Below are 20,013 nucleotides of genomic sequence, written 5' to 3'. Positions count from 1 at the left end.
ATAATTGTCACTGACTGAGGACCTACTATGTTCCAGGAAGTGCATTACACACTTTTTATTTATTTAGGCTGTGCTGGCTCTTTGTTGCTGCAAATGGACTTCTCTACTTGTGGCATGGACTTTGCTGCTCTGCAGCATGTGGAATCCTAGTTCCCCTGCCAGGGATCAAACCTGCGTCCCCTGCATTGGAAGGTGGACTCTCAGCTACCAGACCACCAGGGAAGTCCCTGCATTACACACTTTATACACAGTTTCCCCTAGATCTCACAATAACCTGAGGAGACAGACATTATTTTTTTCCCATTATCTAGATCTTTAATAAACTGAAAAGAATGACATGTTTCATCATGGTGGGCACAGTACAGGAAAAATGGGAACTTTCTAGGTGCCTCTGGTCACACTCAGCAAATAAGCATCTATTAAGTGACTGGATGGTGTAATACTTGTTGGCAGTTCACAGGCTCTGAGGAATACAAAGAAAGCATTAATGATTTATAAAGAAGTTAAGACACATGCGTAAAGACTCCACCTGGGTTAAAAAACAAAACAAAACTGGAAAACCAAAACCAAAAAACCACGTCATTCATTTTTATTTGGTGGTGGTGTAGTTGCTAAGTCCCATCCAACTCTTGTGACCCCATGGACTGTGGCCCGCTAGGTTCCTCTGTCCATGGGATTCTCCAGGCAAGAACATTGGAGTGGGCTGCCATTCCCTCCTCTAGGGGAATCTTCCCAACCCAGTGAATCAAACCCCATCTCCTGCATTGCAGGCAAATTCTTTACCAACTGAGCTACGAGGGAAGCCCTATACATCTTCGTATACTTGGCATAAAGTTCCTACAGTGGGAATTCCATCACTGATGAGTTCTTGAATAAATGCATGAAATGATTGAATCAGTGAATGAAATCAGCCAACCAACTGACTAAATGCTAGAGTGTGAGATATTAGCTCTAAGAACTAAAACAGTCTAGAGAAGAAAAACTCATTATGGACTTGGGTCACAGCAAGATTTCCTGAATGAGGTGAGATCTGAACTGGGCTTGAAGAATTTGAAATACTGGAATTACAAACGAGAACTAGAGTCCCACTGGATAGCAGGAATACTGTAAATGGGCACAGAACCTCCTCCCCTCTATAGCTCAAGCTCCATCCTCTTCTTCCACTGCTGCTCCCTCAATAGCCTTTTGCCCTGAGTTCATCTGCCCTGTTTGCATTTGTCCTACCTTGAACCCTGTCCAGCTAGCTCTCAGAATCCCTTGATGCTAGTAATGATTTGGGCAAAGACATCTTTGGATTAACCAGGGATGCCTCTGTCCTTTGGTGGGGAGTGGAAAAACAGTGCTTGTCCTGTGGATGATTGGAGACTTTTGCAAGCAAAGGAATAAATTCTTCCATCGCAGAAATGATGAAAATCTCCCACTCCCAAATAGCTGTGAAGAGGCCTTCCCATGGAAACGCTGGCACCTGGGAGACCTTCTCAAGGCTTCCAGAAACACATTCCTACCAGGTCCTCATAACAACCATTCAACTCCCCCTGTGCCTCTGTGCCAAAGTCAAGGCCAATGTAAACACACCCTTCTCAGACTTTAGTGACAGGGGCTCAACAAAAAACCCCAGGTTTCTCTACACACTGAGGTTTTGTTTCCCAGGTATCAGGAAAGCATCTTCTAGCACAGTTTTCCTGAATCATTTCTAGCTTGCCTTCTGTCAGAGATTCCAGGAATTAGTGTCACTTTGTAATTTGTCTCATGACAGGTGAAGAATGGCCCCTGATCAGAGCTATGGCTTGGTTGGGTTTTAAGAAAAGTCCACACCTCCAGTGGCTGGAAAAAGGTATTGATCATGGTGACCCTCATATCACTGATCACTGCTCTGAAAAAGGCCCAGAGCGCCACACCACTGTATTTTGGAGTCAAGTCCTTTTTGATTCTGTTTTTTTCAGGAACAATATGAGACGTCGGGAGCTGTGCAGGCAGATCCACTTTTCCAAAACAGAAATCACTTTGGGGGTGGAAAGAGTGATTTCACTTTTCCCAGGTTGAGAGACAGCTTCTGTTTTGCTACAGCCCTTGAGCCAGCAGTACTGCTCTTGAGAGAAAAGATGAGCTACTGGCATCTCACAAAAAAGACAGCTACAAACTGTCACTGAGATGGTGCCTTGTTTCTCCAAAATAGCATTCCAGCCCTCCCGGTGCAAGGCAGCTCACAGAACATCCTGAGAAAGAGGTGAAGGAACAGGGATGGAGCCGGCAAGTTTAACTGGTGTCAGGAGGCAGCAGGTGAAGGTCCAAATTCTGTGGCAAGAAGTACTGTTTTTGAGATGCCAGTGCCAGTCTTTTAATAAAAGACTTTCTTGTGAGGGCTGAAAGTTTTTCCCTCTGGGATTTAAAAGACTCAGGCCTATAAATCCAATATTTTGATGGCAAAAGTTCCCCCTTTTCTATTATATAATATGAAAAAATAAAATACACCCTCTCACAGGCACAGACCAGTAATGCAGGAAAATACGATATGTATCCGAAGGAAATATTTTTGATGACCAAGGTCAGAGCTTCTACTTTCATTGATTATATGACTCTGGTTAATTTCACTTCCTGTCCAGGGTATTATTTCCTGGTAAAAGTAGGGGAAAAAGTCCCAGCACTTTATAGGCCTGCCTTCCCTGAAATTAACAGATTGTCCACACAAGAGCCGTCGGCGTGTGCCAGCCCTCCAGCAAAGGAGCAGGTTCGGGACCTGGCACGGTGCAGCCGAGTGGCACTGCTCCCAGAACTGTCCTCCAATAAAGAGCCATTGTGGGCTCTGGACCCTTCAACCAACAGGACAAACGACTCAAATGAAAAGCACAATGCACGTGAGTGGAACCTGAAACTTGAATGGCGCGGTAATCACTTCCTTAGCAAAGACACCATTATTTTTCACGCAACTTCATTCTGCAATTCAGTCCTTGCCTAGTGTAATGGTACAGATTTCCATTTATCAGTTGATAAAGGAGAATGATTACTCTCAGACCCATTAAGCAATACAGGTTACAAGCACTGGTGGGGAGAAGTGGAAAATTGTCAGGGGAGGTGGGAAGGGATTGACATTCATCAGCAAAACACCTCAAAAGACAAGCAAGTGCCGATTCTCCCAAAATGGGGATCAACACAGACTCTAGTTCAGCTACTGGGAAATTTGAGACCGTATCGAAGGGTGTAAGAAGCTAAATCTAAAATCAGGTCCAGGGCTTCAAGGCAGCTGTGATTTCTGTGTAAGAATGAGGTCTCCAGCAGGAGGGTGGCCTGGGGCTGGGGGGCTAAGGTCAAGGTTAAGGGCATCTAAACTGTGCAGCTGACACCCCATTGTCAAGCATCAGGTGTTATAGGCTGGAGATCAAGTGCTTAGATTTGACTGCTGAAGAGGCTGGGACGAGTCAGGGTGCTAATTCAGGCTGAGCCATAGTTTCCATCTGGATGACCTGGAGTGACTCATAATGCAACAGCCAACCTCACTAGCAAAAAAAATAAAAAGATGCCACTCTCAGCTAAGATTTCTCAAATGAATAAATAGGAAGGGACAGTTGAATTGGATACCATGGATCAAATGAAAACCACTCTTTTAGCTGGACCAACATACCAAATTCCATGTTCCTTGGTTTTAGAATTAGGTTTTTCTATCTCTGAGTCAATGGTATTTTTCAGCTAATCAGTTTTGACCAGAAACATAGTCTGTCTCAAATAAGCCTCTTTCCTTATGATCTGAAGCTTGGAACTAGTCACAATATCCTAACAGGGTCAACCACTCTACTTACTTTCTGACACATACAACTAACAATAGACTTATGTCCATATACATGTGTCACTTTAATAAAAATAAATAAATAAACCCATATCTGTGGAAGGATGCTAATATTTCAACAAGGCCACCTGATTCAATGTTGCTTTCATTCGTCTTATTTGATCAGCATGGTTTTGCCTCCATAAGTCATCTACAAAGAAGATGTGTCTGTGCTCACCTGTGCCAGACACTCTGAGACCCCATGGACTCTAGCCCACTAGACTCTGTCCTTGGGGTTTTCCAGGCAATACTGGAGTGGATTGCCATTTCCCCCTCCAGGGGATTTTCCTGACAGAGGAATCAAAATGGCAGATTCTTTATCCCTAGCACCAAAAAGATAACTAATTTAAATGTACATTAGTTGCTGTTTTCAATGTGTGATTATGCCTTTGTAATAGGTAGCTTGTATCTGGTTGAAAAATACAAATAAATGTTTCTCCAGTAACTTGGCATTAAATTTTCTCATGTGATTCACTCACCAGAATTAAGCAAGATGATGGATTTGAGGCACACAAACTCCTCTCCCTGGAGATTCATCATACGGAACCGAGAAGATGTAGCCAGCAACATGTCAAAGATCTCTACCATGCCTTCCACACATTTTCCCTGGTTCCTATGAAAATACACACAGACAAAAATATTAAAGGACAAAAAAATTCCAGAAGACATGATAAGGTTCACATGCATAAGAATCTACTGGTTCCAAATCTGTAACAAAAAACCACAGCCCATTCTCTTCATGGAGCATGAACATTCACTTGAATTCTATAAGGCAAGATGAAAAAAGATTTTCCATCAATAAAAAGACTCCCATTTCAAATTCTTAGAAAAGATGTCTTGTTCAGTTCCCAAATCTGTTATGTTAAATATGAAGTTCTTCAACCTATGGATAATTAAACATGATTTTAATTCAGGTAAATACATTTTTCTAATAAATATTTATCAATCACCTACTATATTCTAGTTGTTGTGATAATAATAAGAATAAAAATAGGGCTCTAACATCAATATGCTCATGACCTTGAGATAATACAATTTGTATTAGTAAACTTATATAAAATGACTTGGAGATACAGGACCAACTATGAAAACTATGAGCTGTAGTTGTGTGGAAACCATTAATGTTGCCTAGGATGACAGGTAAAGATGCTGAGTAGGTGGCATTGAGTGGACACTTTAAGAAAATGTAGGATTTCATTGAGTTGAGGTATGAAAGCATCATTGGAAGAGATCCTAAACATGGAACGGAGGAACAATGTGAAAAAATCTGGAGGGAGAAGAAGATAGGGCAGTAGTCTGGGAAAGAAGATGAAAGAGGGCTTACATTATTATAAGAAGTTTAAGCATTTTCCCTGTACAACACAGCTTTGGTGTCAAGGATTTAACATTAGTAGTTGTAACTATTAAATAAGCAAACCTAAAGGGAAGTTCCCTGGTAGCTCAGACAGTAAAGCGTCTGCCTACAATGTGGGAGACCTGGATTCGATCTCTGGATCAGGAAGATCCACTGGAGAAGGAAATGGCAACCCACTCCAGTATTCTTGCCTGGAAAATCCCATGGACGGAGGAGACTGGTGAGCTACGATCCTTGGGGTCGCAAAGAGTCAGACACGACTGAGTGAATTCACTTTCAGTTTTCACTTTCAAAAGTTCAAAACATACAATATCTTCAAAAGAAAATATTAGTATATTTTTCAATAGGATTGGTACAAAAACTAAATGCAGAGATGATACATGTGAAAGGAATGCATTCATCCTGCTATTTATTAACTGAATTTGGGGCATGATGAGCTTGGGGCATAGGAAGAAGCTAAGATATTTTATGCATATGCAAACATATGTTTGTGACATATATAAAAATTTAAAACATGAACAATAAACACATTGTCCAGCACCTTATTTTGTTTTTAATTGATATACTTTAGAGTTCTTCATCAACTGTTTTTAACAGCAGCACAGTTTTTCACCAAACAAAATGATTTTATTTCTTTAATCAGTTTTTTGTTGTTTGACATTTAGTTTCATTTCAAGTACTGTGCTGTCACAAACATTTCATGCAATGACTATACTTATGTTTATGGCTAGGCACATTCAAAATGACTTATTGAGGGCCCATTATATACGAGGCTTTGTGTTAACATTAGGGTACAGAGAAGAAAACCATGAACCTTGTTAATATAGAGATTGAGGTGGGGATGAGATAAATTAGAAGTTTGGGATTAGCAAATACATACTACTATGTATACAATAAACAACGAGACACTACTGTATAGCACAGTATAGTATAACTACATTCAATATCCTGCAATTAACTATAATGGAAAAGAATCTGAAAATGAATATATATGTGCATATATATAACTGAATCACTTGCTGTACACCAGAAACTAATGCAATATTGTATATCAACTTTACTTCAATATAAACTTTAAAGAGATTCAAAACAGAGTCAAGACAGACAAGGAAAAAGATGAGGGCAACACAACAAGGCATATTCCCCAGAAGAGGTGTGTTACATTGAATAACAGTCTCTCCATATTTAACCCACATCAATATTGAAGCAATTGTCATAAAGTTCTCAGTTAAGGGTAAATGAGTTTTTATGTAAAGTCCTTAAATGGCATGTAGGGGCCATATTTAAGTCTTAGCTACAGACATAGTATATGTCTTATATGCAGAGTACATCATAAGAAACACTGGGCTGGAAGAAGCACAAGCTGGAATCAAGATTGCCGGGAGAAATATCAATAACCTCAGATATGCAGTCGACACCACCCTTATGGCAGAAAGTGAAGAAGAACTAAAGAGCCTCGATGAAAGTGAAAGAGGAGAGTGAAAAAGTTGACTTAAAGCTCAACATTCAGAAAACTAAGATCATGGCATCTGGTCCCATCACTTCATGGCAAATAGATGGAGAAACAGTGGAAACAGTGTCAGACTTTATTTTGGGGGGCTCCAAAATCACTGCAGACAGTGACTGCAGCCATGAAATTAAAAGACGCTTACTCCTTGGAAGGAAAGTTATGACCAACCTAGAGAGCATACTAAAAAGCAGAGACATTACTTTGTCAACAAAGGTCCGTCTAGTCAAGGCTATGGTTTTTCCAGTGGTCATCTATGGATGCGAGAGTTGGACTGTGAAGAAAGCTGAGTGCTGAAAAATTGATGCTTTTGAACTGTGGTGTTGGAGAAGACTCTTGAGAGTCCCTTGGACTGCAAGGAGATCCTACCAGTCCATCCTGAAGGAGATAAGTCCTGGGTGTTCATTGGAAGGACTGATGCTGAAGCTGAAACTCCAATACTTTGGCCACCTCATGCGAAGAGTTGGCTCATTGGAAAAGACCCTGAGGCTGGGAAAGATTGAGGGCGGGAGGAGAAGGGGACGACAGAGGATGAGATGGCTGGATGGTATCACTGACTCGATGGGCATGAGTTTGGGTAAACTCCAGGAGTTGGTGATGGACAGGGAGGCCTGGCGTGCTGTGATTCATGGGGTCTCAAAGAGTCGGACACGACTGAGCGACTGAACTGAACTGACAGACATAGTGATAAATAGGTAGAGCCATAGATATCAGGGTAGAGTCTGGCCTTTTTACCTGAAGTATCCAGGAAACAATTCCCAAAGTGCATTCTGCTTTGTGGAAATCTGGGTTCGTGAAAGCTCAACGTAAGCAGAGGGGAATCTTGAAAAGATATATTGCTCCATGGGAGGAATGAGCTGGTGGTTACAACAAAAGGTGAGTGGGCCTCAAGCCCAAGTGAGCCTTAAACCAAAAGTGGCCTTAATCTAGAAGTGAGCTTTTCTGTCCTGTAGCTGGTTTTTTTTTTTCTTTCTAGTGAAAAAATAAACAAGGAGAGGGGGAAATGTTTGGAAGCTAAAGCTTTAAAAATAACAACTCATAGCCAAAATAGAGAAATGTTCCTTTCTCAGTATAAAGTCTTTGTTTACTTAACAGACTGCACACCAGGTAGGGGACAGCTTCTCAGTGTGGGAGGGAACCTGTGTTTGCCTGCTGTGAGCAAAAGTTCAGTTCAGAAACTGAGATAGTGGAGTCTTTAACAATCCTCTTTTCTTCTCACCCCTTACGACAGTCTCCTACATTTTCTCATGAGGAGTTTGTTCTTCACTCTGACAGTGCAAGTGTATTCTTCTCAGCCTCTTCTCATCGGATGCGATCCTGGCATTTCTAAGGGGCAGTTATTACCCGGCCACAGTACCATGCTGGCACTTCAGCACACTTTAGGACCAAGCCCTCAGCCACGGCGCACACCCACGGCTCTCAATTCGGTTCTTAATGTGTATCTGTGTGTGTGTGTGTGTGTGTGTATTTGCATGTGTGTTTGCACGCACCTGCAGCTTTCTTTTAGAGGACATGGAGGGGGCATACATTAAATATAAATCACTGAGACAGTTTGATAGAAGGACCCTGGGTCTAATCTTCCAAGAAAATAGAAGCGCTTCATATGTGCTGGTGTGAGTTTCAACTCTGAGGTTCCTGGCAGAATATTCACTGCAGTGAAGCTGCAATTTTCTAAGCCGTGCTCTAAGAGTCTGGATAAACTTGATGTTGATGTCTCCTTAAGAATGAACTCACTGTCTTTCAGTGGAAAAACTTCATTTGGTCTAAACGCTTCAGCCAATCCATTATTTGTATAATCAATAAAAAGCATGTACTCTGATATCCCTGATGATATTTTCAGTGAATCACTAGAATGTCAGCTGCATGGAAATGACTGATTTCATGAGGGTCTCCCATTGGCATTACCACCAGGTGACAAGGTTTGCTGAGTGAGCCAGTGGACAGATGATTTCTCATCCTAAGATCAGACACAAATCCACAAGGATTTGGAAGGTTAACAGACGCCCGTCACCTGCCTGACACAAAAGTATCGTTTACTATCCACAGAGGTCATGACACACTGGGGTCAGCGATTCACTTTCAATCCCTGACGAAATACCCTGCACTAACTTCGAGGAGCCAATTAGATTAGCACAGTTAACTCAATATCAGAGAAAACAGATGAGTCAATGGCGCCAGCCATGGGGTGATTGCTAAGAATCTGGAGGTAACCTGACTACAATAAGACAGGATTAGCCTAAATCCTTGAGGTATGCCTGAGGCTGTGAGACATGTGGGCTTTTAAAGAACAAGATATATTTTTTTAAAGAAGCCCACCTTCAGGCATAGATCACCCAAGTAGTTTACCAGGCAGACCAGTCCATGACTCCCACTGTGAGACATGTCAGCCTGCAGTGACCAGCTCTCGCCATCACACAGTCTGCTGTTCAGATCACCCCAGAAGTGCCTTGAGGGAAAACCTCATTCTTCTCCTTACCCTCTCTCCCAATGCAATCCAGTGCACTTAAGTTATGGGGGAACCAACAGGTTTGGAAAGCGCGTTTGCTCATGGAAGATTCTCCTCTACAGAAATGAATGCCCATTTTACAGAAGCCCTTAAGTGCTCATTCCTCCACAGGTGAAATAAAGAACTCTAATGAGGATATGCAAACTTGATGCAAACCTGCACTTGCATATCTTCAAAAGTCATCTTAAAATGTAAAGCTACCCCTTGGACTTTGTTGTTATGGTTGTTTAGTTGCTAAGTCATGTCTGACTCTTATGCAACCCCTTGGACTGTAGCCCATCAGGCTCCTGTATCCGTAGGATTTCTCAGGCAAGAACACTGGAGTGGATTGGAATTTCCTTCTCCAGGAGGTATTCCCGACCCAGGGATTGAACCCACGTCTTTTGCCTTGGCAGACAGATTCTTTACCACTGAGACACTAGTGAAGCCCACTTTGTAGCCTCTCTCTGTATAAATGAACATTGATAGATGGAGACAGAAAACCAGGAGATCAACATAAGACATTCAAGTGAGCTATCCTGAAAAATTACAACATGGTTAGAGAAAGGCTAAAAATTAAGATGCTTTTGAATATCAAGAGTGTTAACTTATATATGTGGAAAGATGGCACAGATGAACTCACCTCTAGCACAGGAACAGAAATGCAGATGTAGAGAATGGACATGTGTACATAGTGGGGGAAGGAGAAGGTGGGATGAACTGGGAGGTCAGGGTTGACATATATACATTACCATGTGTGAGATAGATAGCTAGTGGGAACCTACTGTAAAGCAAAGGGAACTCAGCCTGTCCTCTGTGATGACCTAGATGGGTGGGGATGGCAGGGTGGAAAGGAGCTCTAACACGGAGGAGATATATATACACATATAACTGATTCACTTCATTGTACAGCAGATGCTAACACAACATTGTAAAGCAATTATACTCCAATAACAAAATAAAGAGTTTCTGTATCTTTGATGCTACAAAATCTCTCAGCACATGCTCTGACATGCTATGACCCCATAAATATTTGTATGATCAAGAGGTTTACATATACAACCCTTTGATGTATGGAAAAAAATTACTAAAGATGGCTAATTGTAAGGTATCTTAAGAGATACAACATTGGAATGGCTATATCTTAAAGCTGATTACTTGATAGGAAAGTGGCTAAGACTCTGGAATCTGACTGCCAGGTCCAAATCTTGAGACCATATGTCACCTTGAACCAGTTACTTAAATTCTGTGTGCCTGAATGAGTATATACTCACAGTGGACTGTAGGTTGAATGAGAAATAAGTAAGTCATTAATATATGATTGTTTGATATAGTGGTTGGTTTATGAGGATCAATAATGAAATTGGCCCTGGAAGTGAGATATTGATATAGAAATATTTACCCCCTTGATACTGAGTAATAAGAAACAGATATAGCAAGCTAGAGAGCCCTGTTGGCAAATTACCAGGTAAAACCATGGTCTGAAAGAACTTGCAAGGCAGACCACTCACCTGGAAAAGTGGATACAGGGAGTCCAAGTGATGGTATGTGGCTGTCCATACAAAAAAGAAGTGAACTCAGGCAAGAATGAAGTGGTTCTGAAGCAGAAACTGAAGGAAATGGGGAAATCCCAAAGATAAATAGTCTTACAAATTTGGAAAAGCCAAATGTTCCTGGCTATGAAATATTAAAGAGATGAAGTCAAAAAGCATTTTGTATTTGGAAGGCCCAGTAAGACTTTTTGATTTACAAGGTTTAGATTCAGTGTTTAAAGCACCTCAGGTGGTAAAGGGTGACATCAAGAGGGTCTTACCTCTTCATCCAAGCCTGTGGTTTCAAATAGCCTCAGGTTGTCACCAATAAATCATGGGGGAGAGGCCAAAGGACAAAGAAGCAAAAGAGAACATCAGACTTGAGAACTGTGTCGAGGAAAGACCTTGGGTGTGGTGACAAGCAGATGAAACTGACAAGAGCAAATGGAATAGAAGCCTACTCTTCTTTTTTTTTTAAGACAACTGTACTACCAAAGAAATCACAAGTCTGAACTAATAAACAAAAGCCTTTGATTGTTCAAGTCTCTAACCCTAAAATTTAGGCTGCTCACCACAATAAAAGTGTATTCCCGTCTCAGATCATTGTCCAATGTAAGCATCTTCCTTGGTAAATGAACTTCCCATGCAGGGACTCAGGATCCCTCTAACCTCTAGCTCTGCCCTGTAGAGGTCCTTGAAGTGCTCTTCATTCAGACAGGAGATGGAGAAAGGACTCAGGCAGACTCGGAACGTGTGCCAACAGGATGTGCTATGAACATGGCAGAGGTCACTGAAGGAGAAGCAGTCTCGCGCTCACTTTAGCTGTAGCCAGTGTGGATGATGGAAAGAAAGAACCTCCCAGAAGGTAAAGTCAGGGTTCTCGAAGAAGAATGGAAAGTTCCTTCTCCCCAGCCAGCAAATTTAGGAACTAATTAAAGAACTCTCAGGCTCCTCAGAGTAGAAACCTCCACATTCTGTCTAGTGGGCTTCCCAGTGGCACTAGTGGTAAAGAACCGCCTCCCAGTTCAGGAGGACCTAAGAGATATGGGTTTGATCTCAGGGTCAAGAAGATCCCTTGGAGGAGGGCGTGGCAATTCACTCCAGTATTGCTGCCTGGAGAATCTCATGGACAGAGGAGCCTGGTGGGCTACAACCCATAGGGTTATAAAGAGTCAGACACGACTGAAGTGACTTAGGATGCATACACATTCTATCCAGTACGATGTTATGACTGGTATGAAAGAGTATGTGACAAGAAAATCAAAATGGAGCCGGTATTGCTAAGAGACCGATGGTGCCAGGAGGCCTGAAGGAAGTGGAACTTGAGCACATCCCAGCCTGGATGGAACCTGACATTTGACCACTCACTGTCCTAAGGAAGATATCCAGAACCTTTGCCAGAAACTCAAAATGTTTATCAGATTCTTATTCTAAAGCAACTCATGACAGCCCATCCCTCAAAAATAAATATTTCTTTTCTCGTATCAGAGGACAGCCTGGTGACTTCTGCCTTTAGAAATTCCCGACTCTCTTTCCCAGAACACTCTCAGCTTTATCTGAATCTGTATCTCCTGAATTGCAGTTCTTAAGATGTGAGATAAAGCTCTTGGTTTTTTGCAGTCTCGATATTGACTATTGTCTGACAAATGACACAGGCTATCCAAAATCACTGCAGATGGTGACTGCAGCCATGAAATTAAAAGATGCTTACTCCTTGGAAGGAAAGTTATGACCAACCTAGATAGCATATTAAAAAGCAGAGACATTACTTTGCCAACAAAGGTCCGTCTGGTCAAGGCTATGGCTTTTCCAGTAGTCGCGTATGGATGTGAGAGTTGGACTGTGAAGAAAGCTGAGTGCTGAAAAATTGACGCTTTTGAACTGTGGTGTTGGAGAAGACTCTTGAGAGTCCCTTGGACTGCAAGGAGATCCAACCAGTCCATCCTGAAGGAGATAAGTCCTGGGTGTTCATTGGAAGGACTGATGCTGAAGGTGAAACTCCAATACTTTGGCCACCTCATGCGAAGAGTTGGCTCATTGGAAAAGACCCTGATGCTTGGAGGGATTGGGGGCAGGAGGAGAAGGGGACGACAGAGGAGGAGATGGCTGGATGGCATCACCGACTCGATGGGCATGAGTTTGAGTAAACTCCGGGAGTTGGTGATGGACAGGGAGGCCTGGCGTGCTGCGATTCATGGGGTCGCAAAGAGTCGGACAGAACTGAGTGACTGAACTGAACTGAACTGATTCCTACTTCCTTGTTTCTCAATTGACTTTTTATTGCTATTCTTTCGCCCCTACTCCACCGGGCGATACTGAATGTATTTATGGATCGAGGTAACCAAACCAGGAGAAACCATATCCGTGCTGGACAGAGGGGACCACACATTCCTGAGAAATCAGTGTGCAGGACTGACTTGGAACCAAGCACATGGCTGAACTCTGAATTCTCTCTCTTGGAGAGGAACAGTGTGAATTTTGGGTATGGGGGGAGTGGATATTTGGTGATCAGAAGTGAAAGATTGCTGTATTGATCACAACACATTTCCCTTCCCTCCTGGGCTTCCTCCTAGACATACAAACATTTCCCAATATTCCCTGGAAGTTAAAAGTGGACATGGGCCTGGGTTCTGGCTAGTGGAAAGTGAGGGGAAGCAATTGGGACCACTTCTGTGATAAAGTGGATAGATAAGAAACAGACATGCCTCTCCAGTCCCTGTCCCCACCTACTGCCTGAATACAGAGCATTCCACGGACCTAGCAGAGGGCAGAGCCTGAGGTTAGAAAGACCCTGGGTCCTTGAGTTGGAAGGTCACCTGCCAAGGAAAATGCCTGCATTGGATGGTAACCTGAGTAGGAAGCAGATTTTCACTGTGTTGAGCAGCAGACATTTTAGCGAGAACCGTGACAATACTTAGCCTCTACCCCAAGACACAGAATAGATGCATAGGTGCATCCTCTGTGCTCCAAGCCACCCAGGACACAACAGCTGACACACAAATACACTTAGGATGCAAAGATGTGCTCTTCTGAGACATGGTGACTACGAACAACTGACCAAAGGGATATAAGAAATGTATCTCCGTGACATCTTGCTTTAGAGAAACCAGACACTTCTAGCTGGTATCATTGGGAAAGAGGTTGATGAGCATGTGCCATAAGGGATGGAGAAATTCGAGGCTCCAGGGGCTGCATTCCTGGAGAGGGAGCCTCCAAAATATGATACTGCTGGTGACATCCACTCAAGGAGTGAAGAAACCAAATAACTGAAATGTAGACTCTTACAAGGACTGCCCAGGTGGCTCAGTGGTAGAGAATCTGCCTGTTAAGCAGGAGACTTGGGTTCAATCCCTGGGTTAGGAAGATCCCCTGGAGAAGGAAATGTCAACCCACTGCAGAATTCTCGCTGGGAAATCCTGTGGATAGAGGAGCCTGGTGGGCTAAAGTCCACGGAATCTCAAAGAATCAGACACAGCTTAGCAAGTAAACAACAACAAGAATCTTATGATTACTGAGATCAAGGTTCCTATCATTATAGCAAAATCTAGTATTAAGTGACTGATTTGGAGTTGACCAAAGGTCTGAGTGTTTTGAAAAATTACCCAGGACTCATTTGCTTCCGACTCTTCAAAGACCTCCCAGGTTTGAAGGCTTTTATTCTGAAAATGATTCTGAATAAAAGTAATGATCTGATGTCTGCAAGGATATGCTGAACAAACTCACTAGAAGGACAGCATATTTCTCTTAGGGCTCAGCCACCCCTCTGTGTACCTGAGAACATGTAACCCATGTGGCTTTGGATCAAAGTCTATGCTTTATATATGAGCGTACTTTACCTATCATAGGCTATATGTCAAGGCAAATAAGCTAAGAACACATAATGATAACTAGCAAAAATGTCATTTCTCTTAGAAAGGATAGTGTTTAGGCAGAGAAAGGAAAAGTGGAATACAATAAAAACCAATAGGGGAAATTTTAAGAATATGGCCAAAAGATCATCTTCTTAGAGTTACTCTGAGAAAACGGAGATAAAAACTATGTTCTATGATTCATTTGGAAGAACTGGATTTCAAGTGGTCCATTACCTTGAGGAGAGTTGCTATGAAACTGAAAGCCAGTGATGTCTTCATGGAGAGCTGGAGGATTAAATGCATGGGACAATTTGGGAACATTTTAGAAACGGAAAGTTCTCAGACGACACATTGCAAGTCAAGCAGACCTTCCTGAAGAAGTAGGAGAGGTTAACAGTAGGAAGAAGGTTTTTAGGTCTGTTTTTCTGTTTCAATACATATGAATCTTTGCTGCTATTGCTGTTTTCCTCAGAAACATTAAGGAGTCTACCAAGAGAAGCCAGTCAACAGTGGTGCCCAGTAAGTGGACTTTCAATAAACTGGGAAAAATGCCAAAAAGACTCTTTCAGCATAAGGAAGTCCACGCTCATTAAAATCAAAGAGAGGAATGAGGCTTTCTTTCAGGCAGTGTCCGAAGGATACGTTCAGCTCAAGAAAAAAAATAATTCTTTAGGATTGCCCTTGTGGTCCAGTGGTTAAGAATCCACCTTCCAATGCAGGGGACGCAGGTTCGACCCCTGGTTGGGGAACTAAGATCCCATATGCTACAGAGAAACTAAGCCCATGAGCTCCGGAGCCCCTTGTGCCACAACAAAGATTCCGCGTGCTGCAATTAAGATCCCATGCAGGCAAATAAATAAATATTTTTAAAAAGAGAAAAGTCATTCTCATTCAGAGACTTGCCTTGCTGAGACATTAACTCATTGATGACTGAAGTCTTAGAATGACTGGCCATCCACACATATCACATCATATATCCAATCCTTTCTAGAAGGAAGACTCTACTCATGGTCCCCCCCACCCCCCACCCCCCAACATCATGTCCTGACACAAGGCCAAGAGGACTCTCCTCTCTCTTCATTTCAGTCACTAAGGGGGGACTTCAGGCTCAAAAGAGTCACTGTGAGCCTATCTCTAATCCTGGATACAGAGTACAGATAATTGACATGCCTATTACTCACGCAGAAGGATCCAGACCCTTTCTATTCATACTGGTGCAAATGGTTGTCATGAAAATTACACAGGGAACATTACAGTGGCCTATCTGAAAGATGTGTCTGTATATTAGCTTCAGACACTTAGTCATCTAATGTCCAATTATCTTTATTAAGCCACCTCTCACACAGGAGTAAAACTCTATGGAATTCGTTGCTTATTTACTTTTCTCACATTAGTAGGTTGATAGTCAAAAGAGTTTTGAAGCCAAGAGATGTTTTCTAATAAACAGAAAAAGCCTTAACATGCACTCTTTTCATATACTTTTGGGTGCTAACATAGCAAGGAAGAAGGTTACACTTGGCTATTATAGGTGCTTCTCTCAGAATGTGTAAAACACACTTCTGGGTTTGAATGGTTTCCCAAAGGGAGATGGAATTCTGCACTTCTATAGATAATGATCCACTTGAGTTTGCTTGTTCAGTGTACACAGTTTAAGAGCTAAAGTAAGTCTCTAGAAGAAAATTCTCTAATGGTTGTGTCTATTCAAATATCCAATTGAAAAGAGAGTCGATCAATCTTTTAAGATGTCCACATCAAGTATGTAAAACATTGGGAAGAATTCCCTGGTTATTCACTTCTCATTTGAAAACGCTGTAATTACACAAAGAAGTTAGGTAGTTTCTCTTGCATGTACTTCAACAAACAGATTTTATTAATTGAAATGAAGGCAAACAAATGAACAGAGAGAATGTGGTTTGTATGAGAGCAGGGTTTCTATTTTTGATAAACCAATAATTGTTTCTCTGTGTATGATAAACACTTCTTCATTAACTTGATTTTAGTTATACATTATTTTTTAAGTCTATTATATATGTCGGATTCAGTGCTAGACACTAGGAACTCAAAGATCAAATGTATTCATTCCTTTATTCATTCAGTGAATATTTACTACATCAGAATCTACTGTGCTCTGTGCACTGAGCTGAGTGTTGAGGGTTTAACAATAAGCAAAACATTATGCTCCTACAGCGGACAATTTAGTAAGGTAGACAGATATTAAGTACACACACACACACCTACAACAGCAACAACAAAATAAAACTAGTAACTGCAATCAGTTCCAAGAAGGAAGAGTATAGGGTCTTACAAGAGAGCAACAAGAGGGCTGACTGCCTTAACCCAGAGGAAAGGTGGGTCTCAGAGACCTTTTTAAAGAGGTGACACTTAACCTGAAACCTACAGAACTTGGAATTAGTCAGGAAAAACTTTGGGAAGAGTGAATCAAAGAGAGAGAAGTGTACGTAGGTTTGGGAAGCAAAAGCAAAGTGCTTGATGCGTTTGAGACACCAAAAAGAAGGTCAACACTTTGGAAAGCTGGAACGCACTGTGATCCCAGGCACAGTGGTCCTGAGGAGGCTAAAGAGGCAGTCACAGAAACAAGGCCTTCAGGCTTAGATCGGGAGGGTGATCTTCAGCCCCAGGCCAAGAGAGGCCATTGCAGGTTTAAGAGAATGCCGGGGATAACTTAAGAGAAGAGTGACCAAGATTTGTGTTTTTCAAAGACCAGACTCACAGGGGTAATATTTCCTCAAGTCTCTATGAAAAAACTCATCAGTCTCAGCCTCAAAGTCTCAGCCATGTCTGATTCTTTATCACTCCATGGACTGTAGCCCGCCAGGCTCCTCTGTCCATGGTATTTTCTGGGTAAGAATACCGGTGTGGGCAGCCATTCCCTTCTCCAGGGGATCTTCCTGACCCAGGGATCAAACCCAGGTCTCCTGCTTTGCATTTTTACCATCCAAGCCACCAGGGAAGCCCCAAGTCTCTATGAAGTGAAAGTGAAAGTCGCTCAGTCATCTCTGACTCTTTGTGACCCCGTGGGCTATAGAGCCCGTGAAATTCTCTAGGCCAGAACACTGGAGCTGGTCACCTATCCCTTCTCCAGCAGATCTTCCCGAGCCAGGAATCGAACCGAGGTCTCCTGAACTGCAGCAGATTCTTAGCAAGAAGAAAATAAAATTCATATTTCCTATCCTCACCATTCTAATTGCAAAAGTTCTTATGCACACACACATACACACACACACACACACAAAACAAACCAAAATGCACCACCAAATGCTGCTTATGGTGCAGAAATTAAATGCAACATAATCACTTATGGCCATTTAAATGTCCGAAGAAAAAGCAATTCCTTTCTTATCCCGTCTTTGACTTGCAACTCCCGGTTTACAAAACCAGTGCTCTAATCCCTGAGCTATAGGGCCTCGCCTTTCTTATATGGAAAACCTTAATCTGTTCATTATCTTTTAGGACAAATGACACATATTCAATACACACGCCAAGAACTAAACTAATGACCTAGGAATTCTCATGGGGATTCTAGAGTCATTTCATTAGGATTTATCAAGCTCTTATTTAGATCCCAAGCACTTTGCAAGTTAGTTAAAGTCCCCACTTTCCATGGTAAAGGCAGATAAAGAAAAGCAAATAATGAGTAGGATAACTCCAACTGTGAGACGTGCTTTTCCAGGAACTAAACCGGGGAGCAGTATAGTGTGGCAGAGGGCCACCTCCAGCTAGCTTGTCCTCCGGACGGTGACATCTGGACCGAGGCCCAAGTGACAAGATGTTTTGAGATAACCCAGACTCTAATTGTAGAAGAGAAAATTTTCAAGTGTTTTTCATCAGAATAAGAATTAAGGTAGTCATTTTAATGGTTGCTTTTAAGGCTAGGAAAAAGTATTCTGGCTTTGCAACCCAATAAGGCAGATCTGCGCAGAGAAAGCACTGTGTCAAATAATCCAAGAAACTGGAATTGAAAAAGGAGAATCAGAGGTGCCCAGAGCACTGCCTTCCTCTTAGAAGCTCCAGTCTTTTTCATGCTAAAACTGGACCTACAACTGTTAGGAGAAGAATGGTTTTCCCTGGTAGCCAGTTCACAAACTCAGCCCATGATCAGTCTACAGAAGGTGGCGGCGGTACTTCTTAGCTCACACTGGAACCAGTCCTGTTTGACAGAATTCATCTTTCTTTAATGTTGACAACTCACATGGAGTTCTTTGGTTTACTTCATTTTTAAAATTTTATCTTTTCTGTTATTATGGATGATCTTTGCCCTGATTTCACCATATAATTTCTGCTTTCTAATTTCATTTCATTTATTTCAATCTAAGGTTTAGCCAAATAAAAATACGGAGAGAAAACATTAATTTGAAGAAGGGTAATGGACACTGAACTCTTGTGGTTCAGCAGTGAAGAATCTGCCTGCCAAGGCAGGAGATGCAGGTTTGATCCCTGGCTTGGGAAGACCCCATGGAGAAGGAAATGGCAACTCAATCCTGTATTCTTGTCTGGGAAATCCCATGGACAGAGGAGCCTGGCAGGCTACAGTTCTTGGGTCACAAAGAGTCAGATGCAGCTGAGTGACTGAACAACAGCAAATTGACACTGAGAGCTGTTTCCAGTGTGCTGGGATATGTGTGCGTGGAGATAAATACTAGTTTTTGAAAAAAAAATTGGCGATGCCATGTGGCATATAGAATCTTAGTTCCTCCACCAGTGACTGAACCCATGCCCCCTGTAGTGGAAGTACAGAGTCTTAACCACTGGACTACCAGGGGAGTCCTAATACTAAAGTGCTCTTGACTGGACTTGTTCTGTGTAGCTCTTACACATAGGTGCTGATTCGTTTTTGAAATTTTCTTTTGATTACACAGTAGGTAGCATTATATAACTCGTGACAAGCACCAGAAGGAGTGGCCTTGTGTTTTTGGCCCTCTGGCAGTAGCTGGCTGTATAACCTTAGGCAAATGGCAACCCACTCCAGTATTCTGGCTTGGGAAATCCCATGAACAGAGGACCCTGGCAGGCTACAATCCTTGGGGTCACAAAGAGTCGGACACGACTGAGCGACTTCACTTTAAACAAGGAGGCTGGGGTGAATCAATAGTGTTCAAACTGTTTTTAGCAATGGTATCCTTATTAAATGAAATACGATGTGGCACTTCAATTATAAAACAGAATAAAGTGCATCTGCTTTGGAAAAACTCTAAGGATGCCCAGGAGACCACATCTTCCTTCCTCCAAGGCAACTTCTTAGTTACTTCCTTGGAAAGACCCACAGAAGGAATTTAAAAAGCAGTGCCCTAGGTCTTAAATGTTATTTCAGTTCTAAGTGCAAACAAGATAAGTCTCCAAAATCATACTTCACGGAATCAACAGTTTGTATACTTACTAACCTCTACGAGAAAATAAAAGGGTTCACTCAGCCCTTTAATTACAATACTAAGTGCCACTTTTGGTG

The 20,013-nt window shown here is 42.1% G+C and overlaps 1 protein-coding gene across 4 annotated transcripts in view; it reads right to left on the bottom strand.

The window, feature by feature from the left end:
• ESR1 (estrogen receptor 1) overlaps positions 1 to 20,013 on the bottom strand; it is a 272,512-nt gene that overhangs the window by 31,236 nt on the left and 221,263 nt on the right. For all 4 annotated transcript variants that reach the window (XM_043888321.1, XM_043888323.1, XM_043888322.1 and 1 more), the window contains one exon: positions 4,300 to 4,433. In XM_043888321.1, coding sequence (XP_043744256.1) covers positions 4,300 to 4,433 — 134 coding nt within the window. The remainder of the gene's footprint in view (positions 1 to 4,299; positions 4,434 to 20,013) is intronic.

The sequence above is a fragment of the Cervus elaphus genome, chromosome 26 (assembly GCF_910594005.1).
Source record: "Cervus elaphus chromosome 26, mCerEla1.1, whole genome shotgun sequence".
Lineage (NCBI taxonomy): Eukaryota > Metazoa > Chordata > Mammalia > Artiodactyla > Cervidae > Cervus > Cervus elaphus.
Note: the sequence above shows the minus strand (reverse complement) of the source record. Positions and strands in the feature narration are given on the sequence as shown.